The 14,935-nt window shown below is 34.0% G+C and overlaps 1 protein-coding gene across 1 annotated transcript in view; it reads left to right on the forward strand.

The window, feature by feature from the left end:
• Positions 1-2,988: 2,988 nt before the first annotated feature.
• Positions 2,989-14,935, forward strand: part of LOC107285398 (dedicator of cytokinesis protein 2-like) — a 99,141-nt gene continuing 87,194 nt past the window's right edge. The window contains exons 1-2 of the mRNA XM_015813578.1: positions 2,989-3,081; positions 3,564-3,658. Coding sequence (XP_015669064.1) covers positions 3,001-3,081; positions 3,564-3,658 — 176 coding nt within the window. The 5' untranslated portion in view covers positions 2,989-3,000. The remainder of the gene's footprint in view (positions 3,082-3,563; positions 3,659-14,935) is intronic.

The following is a 14,935-nucleotide window of genomic DNA, read 5'->3' on the forward strand; positions in this document are numbered from 1 at the left end:
CTTTCTTAACATTCTATTAAACATTTCCCTCACCAATCTAATGTTTCATATGGTTATACTTATTTTTATACATGTTTGATCTAGTTTCACTCATGTCTATTTGTATGGTGACACAGAAGTAAGCATAGCTGAACTGCTATGTCAAAATTCTGCTTAAACTACTTCATTTCCTTAGTTGCTAGGTATTTTGGAACTGGCATCAAAGTTCTCATTCTTATGTTACACATGTACCAGAGTGCATATTACAGTCTGTGAGTGGCTATTTGGGAAAAGTGTCTTCATCCTAGGTTCTAGACATCAAATCAAAACTTTAAAAAAATATAAACAAAAATAGGCAGTTGCTTTAAGGATTAGCTGGATGGTCACGCACACCTTGAGTCTACTACTCTTACTCACTTCCATCCATCTCCTAGTCTGTTGATTGACTTGTACAGTTCTGTACATTTGATGCTTTGACAACATTCCTGGGTAACTCCAAAACAAAGATACCGGTACTTTGAAATCAGTCATGTAGCCTGACTGGATGAAAATGAGATGCAGATTACAGAACTAAGTACAAGACAGCTAATGGCAATATTAAGGGTCAGTTGCTTATAAAGTGAAGTTACTGAACGACACTGGTATGAGACAACGTTTCAGCATGAAAATGTACCTCTAATTTGTATTTTGAGCACCCAGTTATCAGTGACTCAAAACTGAATAGCAGAACCATAATTTTAACTCTACTGCCAGCTGAATTGTTTTAATAAAACAAAGCATGTCATCTGTTAGTTCACACTGTTCCCATTTGCAGTTAGTAAATCTGCACACACATGTAGGACAACAGTGCATTTACAATGCTGCAGTACACAGATAGCTAGATTTTGAGAATTAGCTTTTTTCAGACAGATTTACATTTTAAAAATAGTTTTTATTTTGCTGAACAGTATCTTTCCGAAGATGTTGCTTAAGCCACAAGGGATTAGTGGAAATCATTTTGGGAAGGATAAGCAGGAACATTTTGAAAAGCTTTCAAACATGATCAAACAGCTCAAAAATCAAATGAAAAGAGCAACCTTGAATATATAAGATTCTACTGTTTATACTTATGAGAGTTCCTTTTGGTTTCTAGAGGCAATAAAATCAGTACATTTGAATAGCAAAGCTGATCTTCAAACAACTGCAATTTTTAACTCTGGTTTGGCAAGCAGCTGACATTCTAACATCTCCATATGATCCAGAAATGCCTGTCCCTTAAAAGTAAAATATAACATTTGCCTCTCAAAAGTAAAACATAAGCTTTTCTTAAAGAGAAGAGCATTAGTAACAAAAGCTACAGAAATCCTTACCTGAAAGATCTGGGATTACCTGCTGCAAATCTCTCCTTTTAGACCTCCACAGATAACCAAATCTCTGAATAGTGAAAAGGTAACTCCAAAAGCTGAAATAAGTTATCATTTATGTAGTAATTTGCACAGTTTATATGCCAGAACTATACTGGTCTGCTCACGTAGGAATAAATAAAAAAGCAGCACCAACTGAATAGAAGCTACCGTATGAAAGTAAAAAAAAGACCTCTAGTGGCTACAACCTGAAGTTAAAGAGGCTTCATTTCTAGCTTTAAGTACTGTAGTAGACAAAATGGTTGGATACATTAAAGTACAGACAGTTTGCACTCATGAGCCACCTTGTATTTTGCTATTAAAGAATTAAAAACAATCAAAAACATACATTTAGGGAAGGAGAGGTCAGATGTCTCAGGTTACTTTGACGTATACATTTCCAATTAGAATGAGCAATCGTTCTAAATGTGAAGCAAGTCTGATGGACAGATAACCCTAACTTGAATTTTCTGGTGTGTAGTGGACATGCATATATGTTGTTGTTGTTTTAGAATTTTCAAAAAGCTATTTTTTAAAATAATTCTAGGAGAAAGGTACTTGGCTTAGTGTTAAATGCCAGCCAGTTTCAGCCTAGGAAAATTTAATCTACTACCATTTATTAGAGCTTGATGCTTTAAGAACAGGTATAAATCCGTAAATTAGAAAAGTAAGAATACATTTGTCAGCTTGTGAGTTAAATTTTCTTAGGGCTGCAGTTACAAGAACTTCAAACATCTCAAGCAGACAGATGACACTTAAATGGGTGTAATTGACAGCTCATACTGGCTATATTACAAATGCAAGTCATGTTTTGGGGAAGAATTATTAAGATATGTGTAAAAATGTACTTGTAAGAAATGTATGAATCTTCTCAGGGAAGATTTTTTTCCCCTTTGTTCTAATTCTGAGCCAACCTTTGGAAAGGGTGACTGACATTTTTATCACCGATACAGCTTGGCTAATTTTAAGATGTTTTTTTTTTATCTCTTCTCTTTCTTCAACCCTTTTTACACAGCTTTGTTTGCTCAGTGAAATCAATATTAGGACTTCACAAATAGAATTCTTCTCCTTTTAATGAAATGTAGACTTAACATTTTTATGATTATTTGAACTTTCTCTAAGAACACATTTTTTTCAAAACAAAATTCTAGAAATTTCTTGAAAATGTATTGTCTTTTTTAATTTGTTTAAGAAAATAATATTAAATTTATCTGTACCAAACTGTGACATTGTATCTGTGTAGCAAAATGTTGCCCATTTTTATGTCTGAGTCTATTTATTTTGAGAAGTTTTGAAAACTATAGCTCACACAGTATAAGCAGATGTAGTTCTTTTTTCCCATCAATTATTTGGCATGTGTTAATTTTATTAATTTAATTTATCTTTATTTAATTTATTGACCGCCCATCTTACGACTCTGGGCGGTGTGCAATATTAAAAAAGATAAGATTTTACAAAACCTATACACAACATGAACCAAATCATACAATAAGATAAATAGTTGATGAGGTTGATGTTACGGGCATAAGATAAATGTGTTATTTTATCACTTATTGTATTTAATCTAGATTTAATCTAGATGTATATACATTTCATCCCTGTTAATCTGTTTCTTTTGCAGAGTCATTTTGTGGCCTGCATGACAGCAATCCTGGACCAAATGAATAATCAGCATTATTCTTCATACATTGAAACTTTTCAGACGAGCTCAGAATTAGTGGTAAGTTTTCATGGGAAACAGTCTCAAGCATATTCATCTTAAAATGGGCTGGTTTATTTTTCTTTTTGATGTATATAGTAATGAATGTTAGTCTACATAACAGGTTTGCCTTTGAAGTTTCAGTCTTAAAAAATAAAAGTGGGAAATTATGTCGATCAACTAGTATTTTGAGTCAATGTTGGATTATTTCTTTTTTTTAATCAGGTACTTTTTAATTTTAGTGTATTTGTTGCTTTACCATGTCAGTGCAATTTCATGCAAAAATGGGGTGGGGTAGAGTGGTATAAAATGCTAGCACTGCTCTTATTTTTTTTTCTGTTCTGTTGCTCGATTGCTGCAGTCATTACTAGGCATTTTATATAATTGGGTCAGCAATATATATACAAGTTACATTGCAAGATGGGAACAAGATTTCTTTTCTGTATTTGAGGAATGTATGATATTTAAATATAAAAGATAAATATCCATATTTTTTCCACTAGGACTTTTTGATGGAAACTTTCATAATGTTTAAAGATCTGATTGGAAAAAACGTTTACCCCGTGGATTGGATAGCAATGAGCATGGTGCAGAACAGGTAATACAAACCTATCAAGGGCTATAAGACTTGCAGCCTGCTGAACAACTTTAAACATTGGCAGCCGAAAGATTTTGAAAAACCCACCAAGGTTAAATAAATGTCAATTGGGAATGATAAATGAGTGGCTGCATTACCTGGAAGTAAAGCTGTACATTGCTGGCTCTTAAGTTGTGTATGCCTGCTATTAAAAATCACAAGCTTATTCATATTATATATTTTTTCCTATCTGCTGTTATAGTTCTTTAACTATCCTGCGGTTATAGGAAGTCTGGATTTAAAAAAAAAAAAACCACTGAAAGTTTTATTAATTAGAGATGTGAAGATCAGGTTAGCTCTTCCCCATTAAATGGTTAACGGAAGGTGACCTCTGGAAATTTTTTCCACCATATCTTTTTTTTAATTATGTAAGTCATTAGGAAAAAAAGGTCAGTAGAAACTGGACCATTTAAGAATCTGGATTAGATATACATTATGCACGGTATTACATGATCCTTTAAAATACCTTGGTGATCACATGAGCACAGGGTTCTTTTCTATGAAAGGGATTTCTCTGTGTGCAGCCAAATGAGGTCCCTGGTATTCAGAAGCCCCAGACTGAGCCATAGTTCATATGCCAAACTGTGACAAAATTGTTGATCTTTGGTCCTACAGTGTTCAGCAGAAAATGTGAAAATAAAGGTCAGAAGGGGAACGTGAAGTCTGAAGTTCTGGAAGACTCTTATTAGCATTAGGATAACAACCCCCCAAATGTTATAGTTATGAAACCCACATAATCCAAGGATGTCTTAATTTGTCAGCCTCTTGACTACATTCTGGCCTCTGACATAGAAGACGTTGTCCATCTGTAGTCTGATCTGTGATTCCATGTAGTGTTTGCATCCATAGGGATTTCCAAGGGAAGTTGTATATCACAAACAATGGATTTTCTTTGTGATTAACTTTTATGTATTTGTGACCAAAATGCTCAAGTTTTCGCCCAATAGGATTGTAGTACAATTCTCTCTCTCTCTCCCTCTCTCTCTCTCCCTCCCTCCCTCTATCTCTCTCTCTCTCGATAATGTTTTTAATCCTTTTGTGTGAAATTCTTTCTCATTTTTTATTACTACGCTATAGCTTGTCTATAAAGCCATGGTGCATTTTAGGTATATTTAATGTATAGCTCAAATCAGGTGTCATATCAGAATTGCTGCATTGCTTGAATCTACTGATATCTTTGCCAAGTTCCTTCTTGATGTATTCTGAATGGAGCAGGAAGATGCATACTAAGATGATGCTATTTTCCATATTCCCTCTTGCATTTGGGATCAAACATAATTGCAAATACAGAGAACTAGTTTTTAAACAGTAAATGAAGGTTCAGGGGCTAGGACACAAGAGAGTTGCATCAGCTTTGAAAGTCTGGAACTGAAGGAAGATTGCAGGTTGACAAAATGTCTGGCTTAAATCATCAAAGGGTTTTAGGTTTTTGTTTTTTCATGAGAGAGTCAAAATGAGTATGTGAGACCTGACAATAAAAAGTTTGGGCTAGTTTATAAGTTTTTAACCATCAACTCTTTGAATTTACTTGTTCATTCCATACAATTTATAGGTAGACCCTGATATATGACCATTCGTTTAACAACAGATCAAAGTTACAGCGGTCTTGGAAAACGTGACTTACAACATGTGTTCATACTTATGCAGTCGTGTGATCACAAATTGGGTGCTCAGCAACCAGCTCACATTTACAGCTGGCTGCAGCATTCTGAGGTCACATGATCATGATTTGGGATCTTTTTTGCCAATTTCTGGCAAAAACAATAACAAACACCCATTGGGAAAGATGGATCCGCCTAACAATTTGATTTGACTGATGATTGCAATGGCTTACAATGAAAATTCCAGTCCTAATGGTGATTGTAAGTTGAGGAATGAACATAAGTGACTTATACAAAGGTTGAATGAAAAGTAACTTCTTCCAGTTTATAAGGTACCAACAGATGTTAGAAGCTCTGATCTGTTTTTTTAGCATTGCCTATTTAATTCAGTTGGTGGGAAGTAGCTATAAGGAAAGGCTGCATGCTCATCAGTGTGCTTTAAACAATGTGACATGACTGAATTTTTGAGTACAAGTATTCATTGGTTCTGTCCATTCATTCAGCAATTTTTCAAAGTTATGGTGACATTGAAAAAATGGATCTAGAACCAGTCCTCAAAGTTCCAGCCATTGTAGCATTCCTGCAAGCACATGATCATGATCTGGGCTCTTGGATGTCTAGCTCACAATTACATTTAGCAGGGAGCTGCAGTCAATGATGGTTGCAAATGAGGTTTGCAACCTTTCCAGCTGGATTTCTATGAGCAAAGTCAATGGGGAAGCAATCAACAAGGTTCATATCAGAAAGGTGGGAGGCGTCCAGTGAAGTGAGGCAAGCTAGCATGTGCATTTTCTCTGGTGGATTGTGGTAGCATTTCTGCTGAAAAAGCAGCTGAATGTGAGATCCTGGCTGCCAAAATACTCTCTGGACTTGTACTTCATACAGCTGACTTCCGTGAGCAGACAGGAGATACTGTTATTTCTGCAGCTGCAGCTTGCAGTGAGCTGGGAGTCAGGAGTTCCATCATCTCTGAGCCGTAAAAGCAGCCTTCATGGACCCACACAACCTTAAGCAAAACCCTTTTAATCACTTGCAGTTTATTATTTTAATTTCTTCTTTAAGATTGATAAACTGATAATCTGTTCCATGCAAAGCTGACTTGACAATGGTAACGTCGATGGTGTTCAAGTGGTGCTCCAGTTGTTTTGGCATTGCACTCCAGGTGCCTATTACTACTGATCTATCTTTGCTTTCTTTTGCCAATCACTCTATTTCTATTTACAGGTTTTTGTGTTTTGTGATTTTCTCCAGTTCTTTCTCTTCTACTCTGTTGTCTTTAGGTACTGCATGTCCATGATCCAGGCTTTTTTTTGTCTTATGGACAGTTGTTAGGTCTGGGGTGTCATATGGTAGATGCTTGTCTGTTTGAATTCAAAAGTCCCAGACCACTTTAGCTGCTCATTTTGTGTGACATTGTTTATTTTGTCGTTGTTGTTGTTGTTGTTATTATTATTATTATTATTATTATTATTATTATTATTATTATTATTACACTTTTAATTGTTGAAAGGGATAAGGGGGATTTAGACTAAATGGAAAGGGAGATTACATACTTGCCTTGTTATGTATTTTTGTTAATTTTTACTGGATCTTTGTTGATTAATAAGTTGAAGGTTTACAGATGAGGTTATAGAAAATGGGATGAGATATGGAATGAAGATTTTTCTGGTTGTAATCTAAGAGAGCAATAGATTGTTAATTTTGGATATGCTGGTTGAGGATGAAGGGGGGATTTTGATTTCTTACTATCTTTTGGGATAATATTTTAGTTTAGATTTATCTGTTTCATATAATTTTTAATAAAATTGTTAAAAAGAGAAAGACTGAAGAACTGATGGAAAATAATTTGGTGGGTCAAAGACATATTGATATCAACCTTGGTATTTCAATGAAGAACATCGAACGTCGTTATTGGTGTTCTTCAATATTTGAAAGTTTGAACAAGATAAGTTCCTCTCATGCTGACAGCAGAGATAAAAGCTTCAAGAACTGAAATTTGCCAGCAATTGTTGTCATGATATGAGAATAGATATTTCTTCACAGAACTATGACAGCCAGTGAAATATGGCACAGGAAGTAAACATTACTCCATGGTGAATTATCACCAAGATTTACCTGCAAACGGGGAGAGATTCAAAATTCATGGTTACAGAAATTTGGGATGCAGATGGTATTATTTGCATGAATTTCCAGGGACTGTTATTAACTCAGAATATTACATTGCAACACTCAAAACTTTGAAACAATGATAAGGCAGAATTTAGAAACACAAACGATATTTTGCTGCAAATTGATTACACTGGGTCTCATACTTCCTGAGCCACCCAATACTATAGGCAATTGTGATGTTGGATTTCACCACCTTACACCTCCCACCCTACAATCCAGATTTGGGTGCTATAAAACTTCCACTTTTTCCCAAATTGAATGAATATTTTAGAAAGCATATGTTTGACTGAAATGATGAGGAGCAGGACTTCACAACTTGTTTGAAGATGAAGAACAATTAGTGGATCACTCAAAAGGAAATTGCTGTCAAGCTTGGCATTCATAGCAATATGTCGGTCACGTTCAGTGCTCTTTTTGTAAAAAAAAAAAAAAAAAAAGGTGCCGAAACTCACATCTTGTTAATTTTTATTTTAAAAAGTATATATTCAGTCCTTAACATAAATTTAATTTATTGTATTTAAGGCAGATGTTCATAGTAAATTTTACACTAAAAATTAAAAAGAGATTTTCATTTCACCAATGATTTTTTAAAATAAAGAAATTATTTACTTTTCGCACGTAGTCAGTCACTGTACACACACCCACACACGTCAGTTGTGTAATGAAACATAACGGTCGCCGCCCACAGTAAGCATTCAGCGCACGAACAATCACAAGCTGAGCAGTGCCACAAGCCGAGCAGCGCCATCACAACCAATGCAGACGAAGTACGCATGCATCGGACTCGACACACAAGCAGTCTGCATGCATCATTTTAATGATTTTGCCCCTGACCTGCTACGCTCAACGGTCCACGTGGACCAAACATCAAATTTTCAAAAATTACTTTTAAAACTTGGAGATTCCATCGAAAAAAGGTGCCAGAACTCCATTCTGGTGTGTTTTATGACAAAAAAAGACTGGTCATGTTGTTGATGTTTTTCAATATCATAAGAGTTTGTACAACAAAAAGTCCTCACAAAGGGGAACAGCTCCAAAATGAATTTATTTATTCTTTAATTGTGGGGAAAACTTTCTTCAAATTCATTATATTATATTAACTGAGTCTTGAAAGATTCTGGTTTACTTTGAAAAAAAAATGGTTGGGAACAATTGATTTGTTATTTTCTATGTTTAGTTGTCCTCTTATTTCAAATACTGTTGGAAAGTACCCATTTTTATGTGGGGACAAGTTTGTGCTCCTCCATGATCATTGTATAATGATTCACAGAAACTTCATGGCAAATTTTTGAGCAAATTTTCCGATGATAAACTGCTCCAGGAAGTACTTGGCACAAAGAACAATAATAATTGTATTTAACCATTCCTTATATAACTAATTGCAGTCATTTTCACCATGGAACATAAAATTCTCTTTGTATTCAAGATGCATCTGTTGATCATTCAGCAATATAACTCTTACAGAACTTTTACAGAAAAATCATTCAGAAATGTAATTCTACAACATCCGTTGACTGAAGTAAGCTATATAAACTGGAGGCTTTCTAGTCTATGAAAGAGACAGGACTAGAAAAGAAGAAATAGCAAGTGCAAAACTAGTTACAAAAATGACAAATGGAAAGGTTTGGTTTCTGGACCCCTAGCACGTACCTGGGTGTTAGACTGAGTCTGAAAAAAACATGGGAATATCTTCTGACCTGGAATGATTTCATATATCTGATCCAGTGCATCATAGGATACTGAAAGGAATGGCTGGTGATCTGAACTTATATCCATTGCATTAAAATATATATGCTAAAATATGCTAAAGAATGAAGTATCAGATGATTGGATTATGTCAATGTTTCCTCATTTTCAGAAAAAGAGGACTTGGTGACTACTGTTGAGGGGTTCTTCATATGAATGCATGGGAAGATGTCTAGATTGTATCATAAAATATCATTCTGAGTAATCACATTTTCTTTGATCATAGAATTTTCATAATACGAGGGCAATTTGGAAATAAATATCCATTTGAGCATGTGCAAGAAATAGGCGGGGATAGTGATGCCCATCCTATGGCACTATGCACAGTAGTTCAGTAGGTAGTGAGAAGTGGAAGGAGAAGTTTGTGTTGCAGTTGACTCGTCCGCTAGATCAATTGAAATTTGCCATAGAAAATCCTGCCAAATGTGAAGTGCATGCAGTAATACGATTCCTGTTTGTGAAAACACTTTCAGCAGCTGCAATTCATTTCGAACTGTGTAATGTTTATGGACCAAATATGAAGAGTAAAGGTGTCGTACATCAATGGTGTCACATGTTTAAAGATGGACAAACTGACGTGCATGATAAAGCAAGAAGTGGCCATCCATCTCTAGTCAGCGATAAACAATGCGCTTCACAATGCTGTTACAGGGTGGCTTCCTTCCCAGGCAGGAGATTTTTTTGCAGAAGGAATTTTGAACCTTGTAAGACATTATGAGAAGTACCTCAATTTGAATGGCAATTTTGTTGAAAACTATTGTAATGTTGTAGTTTTCTAATATGTATAATAAAAGTTCTGTATCTGCGAGTGTCTGTCATTGATAACCTAACGGAGGTTTATTTCCAAATTGCCCTCTTAAATCATGGCAATGCTATGGACATTGCATTAGGTATATCCTATTTGACTGTACATAACATGGCTGGCTTTAAAAGAGTACTCAGATAATTCCTGTAACTGGTCCAATATCAAACTGAACAAATTTTCATCTGAAATGCTGTAGAGTTTTATTACATATTGAACACTTTTATAAAGGACTTGGTAAGTGGTGATAAGAATGCTAATAAAATGGCAAAAGATTCCAAATGGACATATTTAGTTATTTACATAGATTTTAAAAAATGCCTCACTACCATGTCTCACTAATTCTAGGCGCTTTACACCATTAAAAGGCAGTGCAATCATGTCATATTATAGAAGACAGAATTAAAATCGGAAAGAATTTTAGGTTAGATTAAAGAAGTGGACAGAAAATAGCAGAATTAAATTTAATAGAGACAAATATGAAGTTCTTCCCTTAAGAATTAGAGATATCTGATCTAGTAGTAACACCTAATATTGTTGATCACAATATGAATCAATGCACTGACACTGCTGCTAAAAAAGCTAATGTAATCTTAGACTATATAAATAGAAGTATAGTTTCCAAGCTTAAGTTACAGGAAGCCATATTCTGGTTCAAGGTTATGGAGAACAATTTTATATGAATATAATCAGCAAAGGCCATGATGATCTCATTTAATGTGTTCAAGTCAAGATATTTCATAGCTAAGTGTCATGGATAGTTCCATTCTGATTTCTACATTGAACAAGAAGTTAGGCCTGAACATCAGAGAATCCCTTTCAACTCTGATTCATTTATGAACCATTATTCATCTCTTCTTTCCAAATGTGCATTGATATGTGTTGAGCAACTTACTGTTTGATCCTATGCTGTTCACTTGGATTCTAAGTGCAAAATACATAAGATTTGATAAGCAGACAGTGATGCTGCAATGATCATTCTTAAAATTATTATCTTATGATGGGAATAGATTAGGTAGTTTCAAAATCTGAGTATATTAATCTAGTAAAGAATATGGAGAAGGTACTAAGATTATGCTGATCTATTGCCCTGTTTCTTCAAGCTGGTAATAATCTTCCTGAGTTGTTAGTTTCCTAGAAGCTAAATATTCAGGAAACTTCAACATTTACCTGAAACTTTCCCATTGGCAGCCATTCAAAATATCATTCTGCCATGTCAATCATTTATCAATTTCAGTATATATTGCACACATGTTAATGTATAGCCTTTACCTGACCTGAATAGATGATCCTCCTATCATAAGAATTCCTTGGATTTTTGAAGATCTTAGCAAAATTATATGTTCATTAATTTGCAATGCCTTGTCTTTGATTGTTCTTTCCTATCACAATTGGATCAGTACAGTGTGATCCAGTAAAATGTTTTCAAATTGTGAAGAGACTGACAAATCTTTATGAGATTTGTTGTTGTTGTTTTACTATCCCCTGTGATGTGTTTGCAAAAAATTGTTGATAAAATTGCTCATATCTGGTCTGACATGGACTGTTCATTGAGAACCACTTTGGGATAGTGTTTAAGACAGTCACTTGTCTAGGTTTAATGAATGATTTCATCTTCTTCAACCTTAAGTGTGGATAAGTGAGTTTAAAGATTAACCAGGCTACTTGCTTGTTGGATATTTTCCCATCCTGTTTACACTGTACAGAGAGATGAAATCAAAAGTTGTTTCTTGAGGAAAGATTTATGTATAGTTTCATTTAAAATGAAGAAATAAATCACTTCAGGAAATATATGGACATTTCATAGTTAGAATAGAATAGAATTACATCTCTAAATACTGACCATGTTTGACATCTCTGTTCTAGAACAAGAGTTCAGTTCAATTCTATTCTGTTCCAGACTTTCTTGGATGATACCATTATTTACAAACTTTCCAGAGCTGTTTCAGACCTTTTTTTGGTCCAGAAATAGGCAACAGGTGGCTGCTGCATCTAGGGAAACTGTTTTTCAACAAAAACTTCAGCCAATTGTATCTTTCTTGCTAATGACCTTCTGTTTAGATTTTTACAATGTGCTTTGTTTGTAAATTTGCTTGTAAATTTTTGATTGCTTAAGTGCATTTGGAATCTGCAACTAATTCAACATCTGACAACTATATTGCTTTATAATATCAACTGTTTCGATAGTATACTGTTAATCTTTAGATATTATCTCTAAAACCCTGCATAATTTGAAGTTCTGTAGGATCATTTCTTTTCTTAACATCTTTTCTTCTGTTCCCCCTGTGAAGGAAAACTAGGTTGAGGGACAGGACTTTCTAGGTGATTGTCTGGTCACAACTATAATTTTGACCTTTTTCCCACAAAACAATATTATGTTATAGAATAATCTGAGTTTTAAAACAATCCAAAAATCTGATTTAGGTAAATGACCTTACTTTAATCAGAATGTTTATTGAAATCAAATAATTATTATCTGGCCTTATTTAGTTGATGTGCTATTATTACTTTTAAAGTTCTATATTTGGTAGAAATAAGTCACAGTGTCTCCTTCACCAATAATCTTGTTTTATATGATGTTTATGATGTTTATTTGAACAGGCTCAATTATGTAATATTATTTATACAACCTTGAATGAGCTTGAATATGCTATTCTAGTAAACCATTGACAATTTGCTTTGAATAAGATGAAATTAATATAATCTTAAAATGAGATTAATACAGTAAAACCTCCCCTCAAGAGAATATTTCATAAAGTTTGGTTGCAATCATTGGAGCTGTAACTTAGAAGTTGGAAAATTATCTCTTATGGTTGGGGTTTGCCCTCTTATTGCTTACATTTTGAATTTAAATCAATAAGATTGTTAATGCATCTTCGGATTAATTGATTAATTGACATGTGTAAAGTTTATCTGTTTCTATGGCTGCACCCTATCCAGAATCTCAGTAATTCAGTAACTTTTATTCACAAATCAATTTCCCACTAATTTTGTTTGAGAAATCCCTTACAAACCAACTATTAGCCACTTGATTTAGAAGAAAAATATAATAAAGAGATTTCTGGGAAGACATTTCTCTTACATGATGATGCTTATGACAATTTGTGCAGACTGTTAATCAATTTTTTTTTTTTTTTTTCAATATAAAATTTTATTGTTTTTATCATAAACGAAAAAATACATCACAAGTATTACACAATGATTTATCCCATCCCCCTACCCCCCAGACTTCCCAAACCAAACCTAGGCTAACATTCAACTACAAGTAAACAGATATTAATATCTCTAACTCCAAACTCTAAACTTAAGCAATCCATCTCCNAGAAGCCGTGCGCACACGCTAGTCAAGTTATAAAAGCAACTCCCATGGACTGACATTTTGAGCCCTGAGGACGTCAGCAGATAGCTGACGAAAGCTAGGCGTTTTAATTGGTTTTATTAGTAGTTTTAGTAATTTTAACATTAAACCAAATTTTTACCACATTCCCTGGTGCTCGTGTGTTTTTCACTGTTTTAATATATAGGTCTTTAGTTATTCGGGTTTTCTCCCGCGTAGAATTAGAAGTTTCTTGGCGACGTTTCGACGAAGTCACATTCGTCATCTTCAGGCTTCGTCGAAACGTCGCCAAGAAACTTCTAATTCTACTTTTGGCTTATGTTTCATTATCACATCATGTCCTTTGCTATTCCAGTGAAGATCATTCAGCACTGGTGCTAACTCCTGGCACTACCACAGCAGAATTTTTTTCCTAGTATTTTTCTTTTACATTATTATTTAATTTATTATTTGAACACTTTTGCTCTTCTTAAGTATTTAAATGCCTAGGAAAGAGGCACAATTTGATCTGCAATATTTTTCCAAATGTAATACCCTCCATATCAAACTTAATTTTGCTTTGATTTTGTTAAGCAAGGTTTGCCAGTTTTATATTTTCAAAAAATGAGGAACAATAATAGTTTCTCTGTACAAGAATCCTGAACTTTGATTGCACTTTAAGAAAAGCTAATCTAATTAGCAGTACCTTAACACCCATATCAATTTCAAAATAAATTCCTCTAAGATCAATAAGAATTATTCTCAGTAAAGATTGCGACCTTAGGATCACTTATAACAAGTAAAAACCTGATTGAAAATCTGAGAAAATATGCATAACTTATCTTCTGGATATTTACCATACTCCATTTTTAACTATTAACTGAGCTATATACATTGGGGCTTTGGCATCATAACAGCCTTTCTTCTAATCTGAAAGAAAAAAAATGGATTTCAACTGGCTTTTCCTTTAGTATTTTTGTTATCTTAATATAGCTACTACTTTACTTTTACCACCTTACAATTGGAAAGCTGTTTTTTTCCCAACTAATGCATCAGCAAACCACTGGATTTCAGTACTAAATATTTCAGTACTGTATTTTGTTTATAAAGAAAAGCAGTGTGATATACCCCCTAAAGCAGCAGACATTTTTTAGCAGAGCACATTTCTAAAAACTCTACATTTTCTAAAGGAGCATTTTCTTGCTCTGATAATTGGAATTCTTTTATATATAAATTGTACCAATTTTATAAGCTGCTACTAGCTTTTGGTGCAATTTGTAAGTATGTTTCACAAAACCATAATAGGGTTACCATGTGACCTCTGGGCTTCTTTTAGTATTTATGTTTATTTACCTTAGTAAAACATTGGATAATGAGAAACAAATTATTGTAATTTCCTGCGTTATTTATACATCTGGAAGCAAAGGATAATTTGAGCATATACTGCATTGGACTTTTTCAGATATAAAAATAAACTGTATTTTACATTTAAAAACACAGTTCTTCTAAAGCCACATACAAAATGCAACAGTAATAAAATGTTAAGCAAGTAGAAAAAATGGACTGCAGAATATTTTCTGTTCAGAATTCTAGCTTTCTCATAT

The sequence above is a fragment of the Protobothrops mucrosquamatus genome, unplaced genomic scaffold, assembly GCF_001527695.2.
Source record: "Protobothrops mucrosquamatus isolate PMUCROS unplaced genomic scaffold, P.Mucros_1.0 scaffold172, whole genome shotgun sequence".
NCBI lineage: Eukaryota > Metazoa > Chordata > Lepidosauria > Squamata > Viperidae > Protobothrops > Protobothrops mucrosquamatus.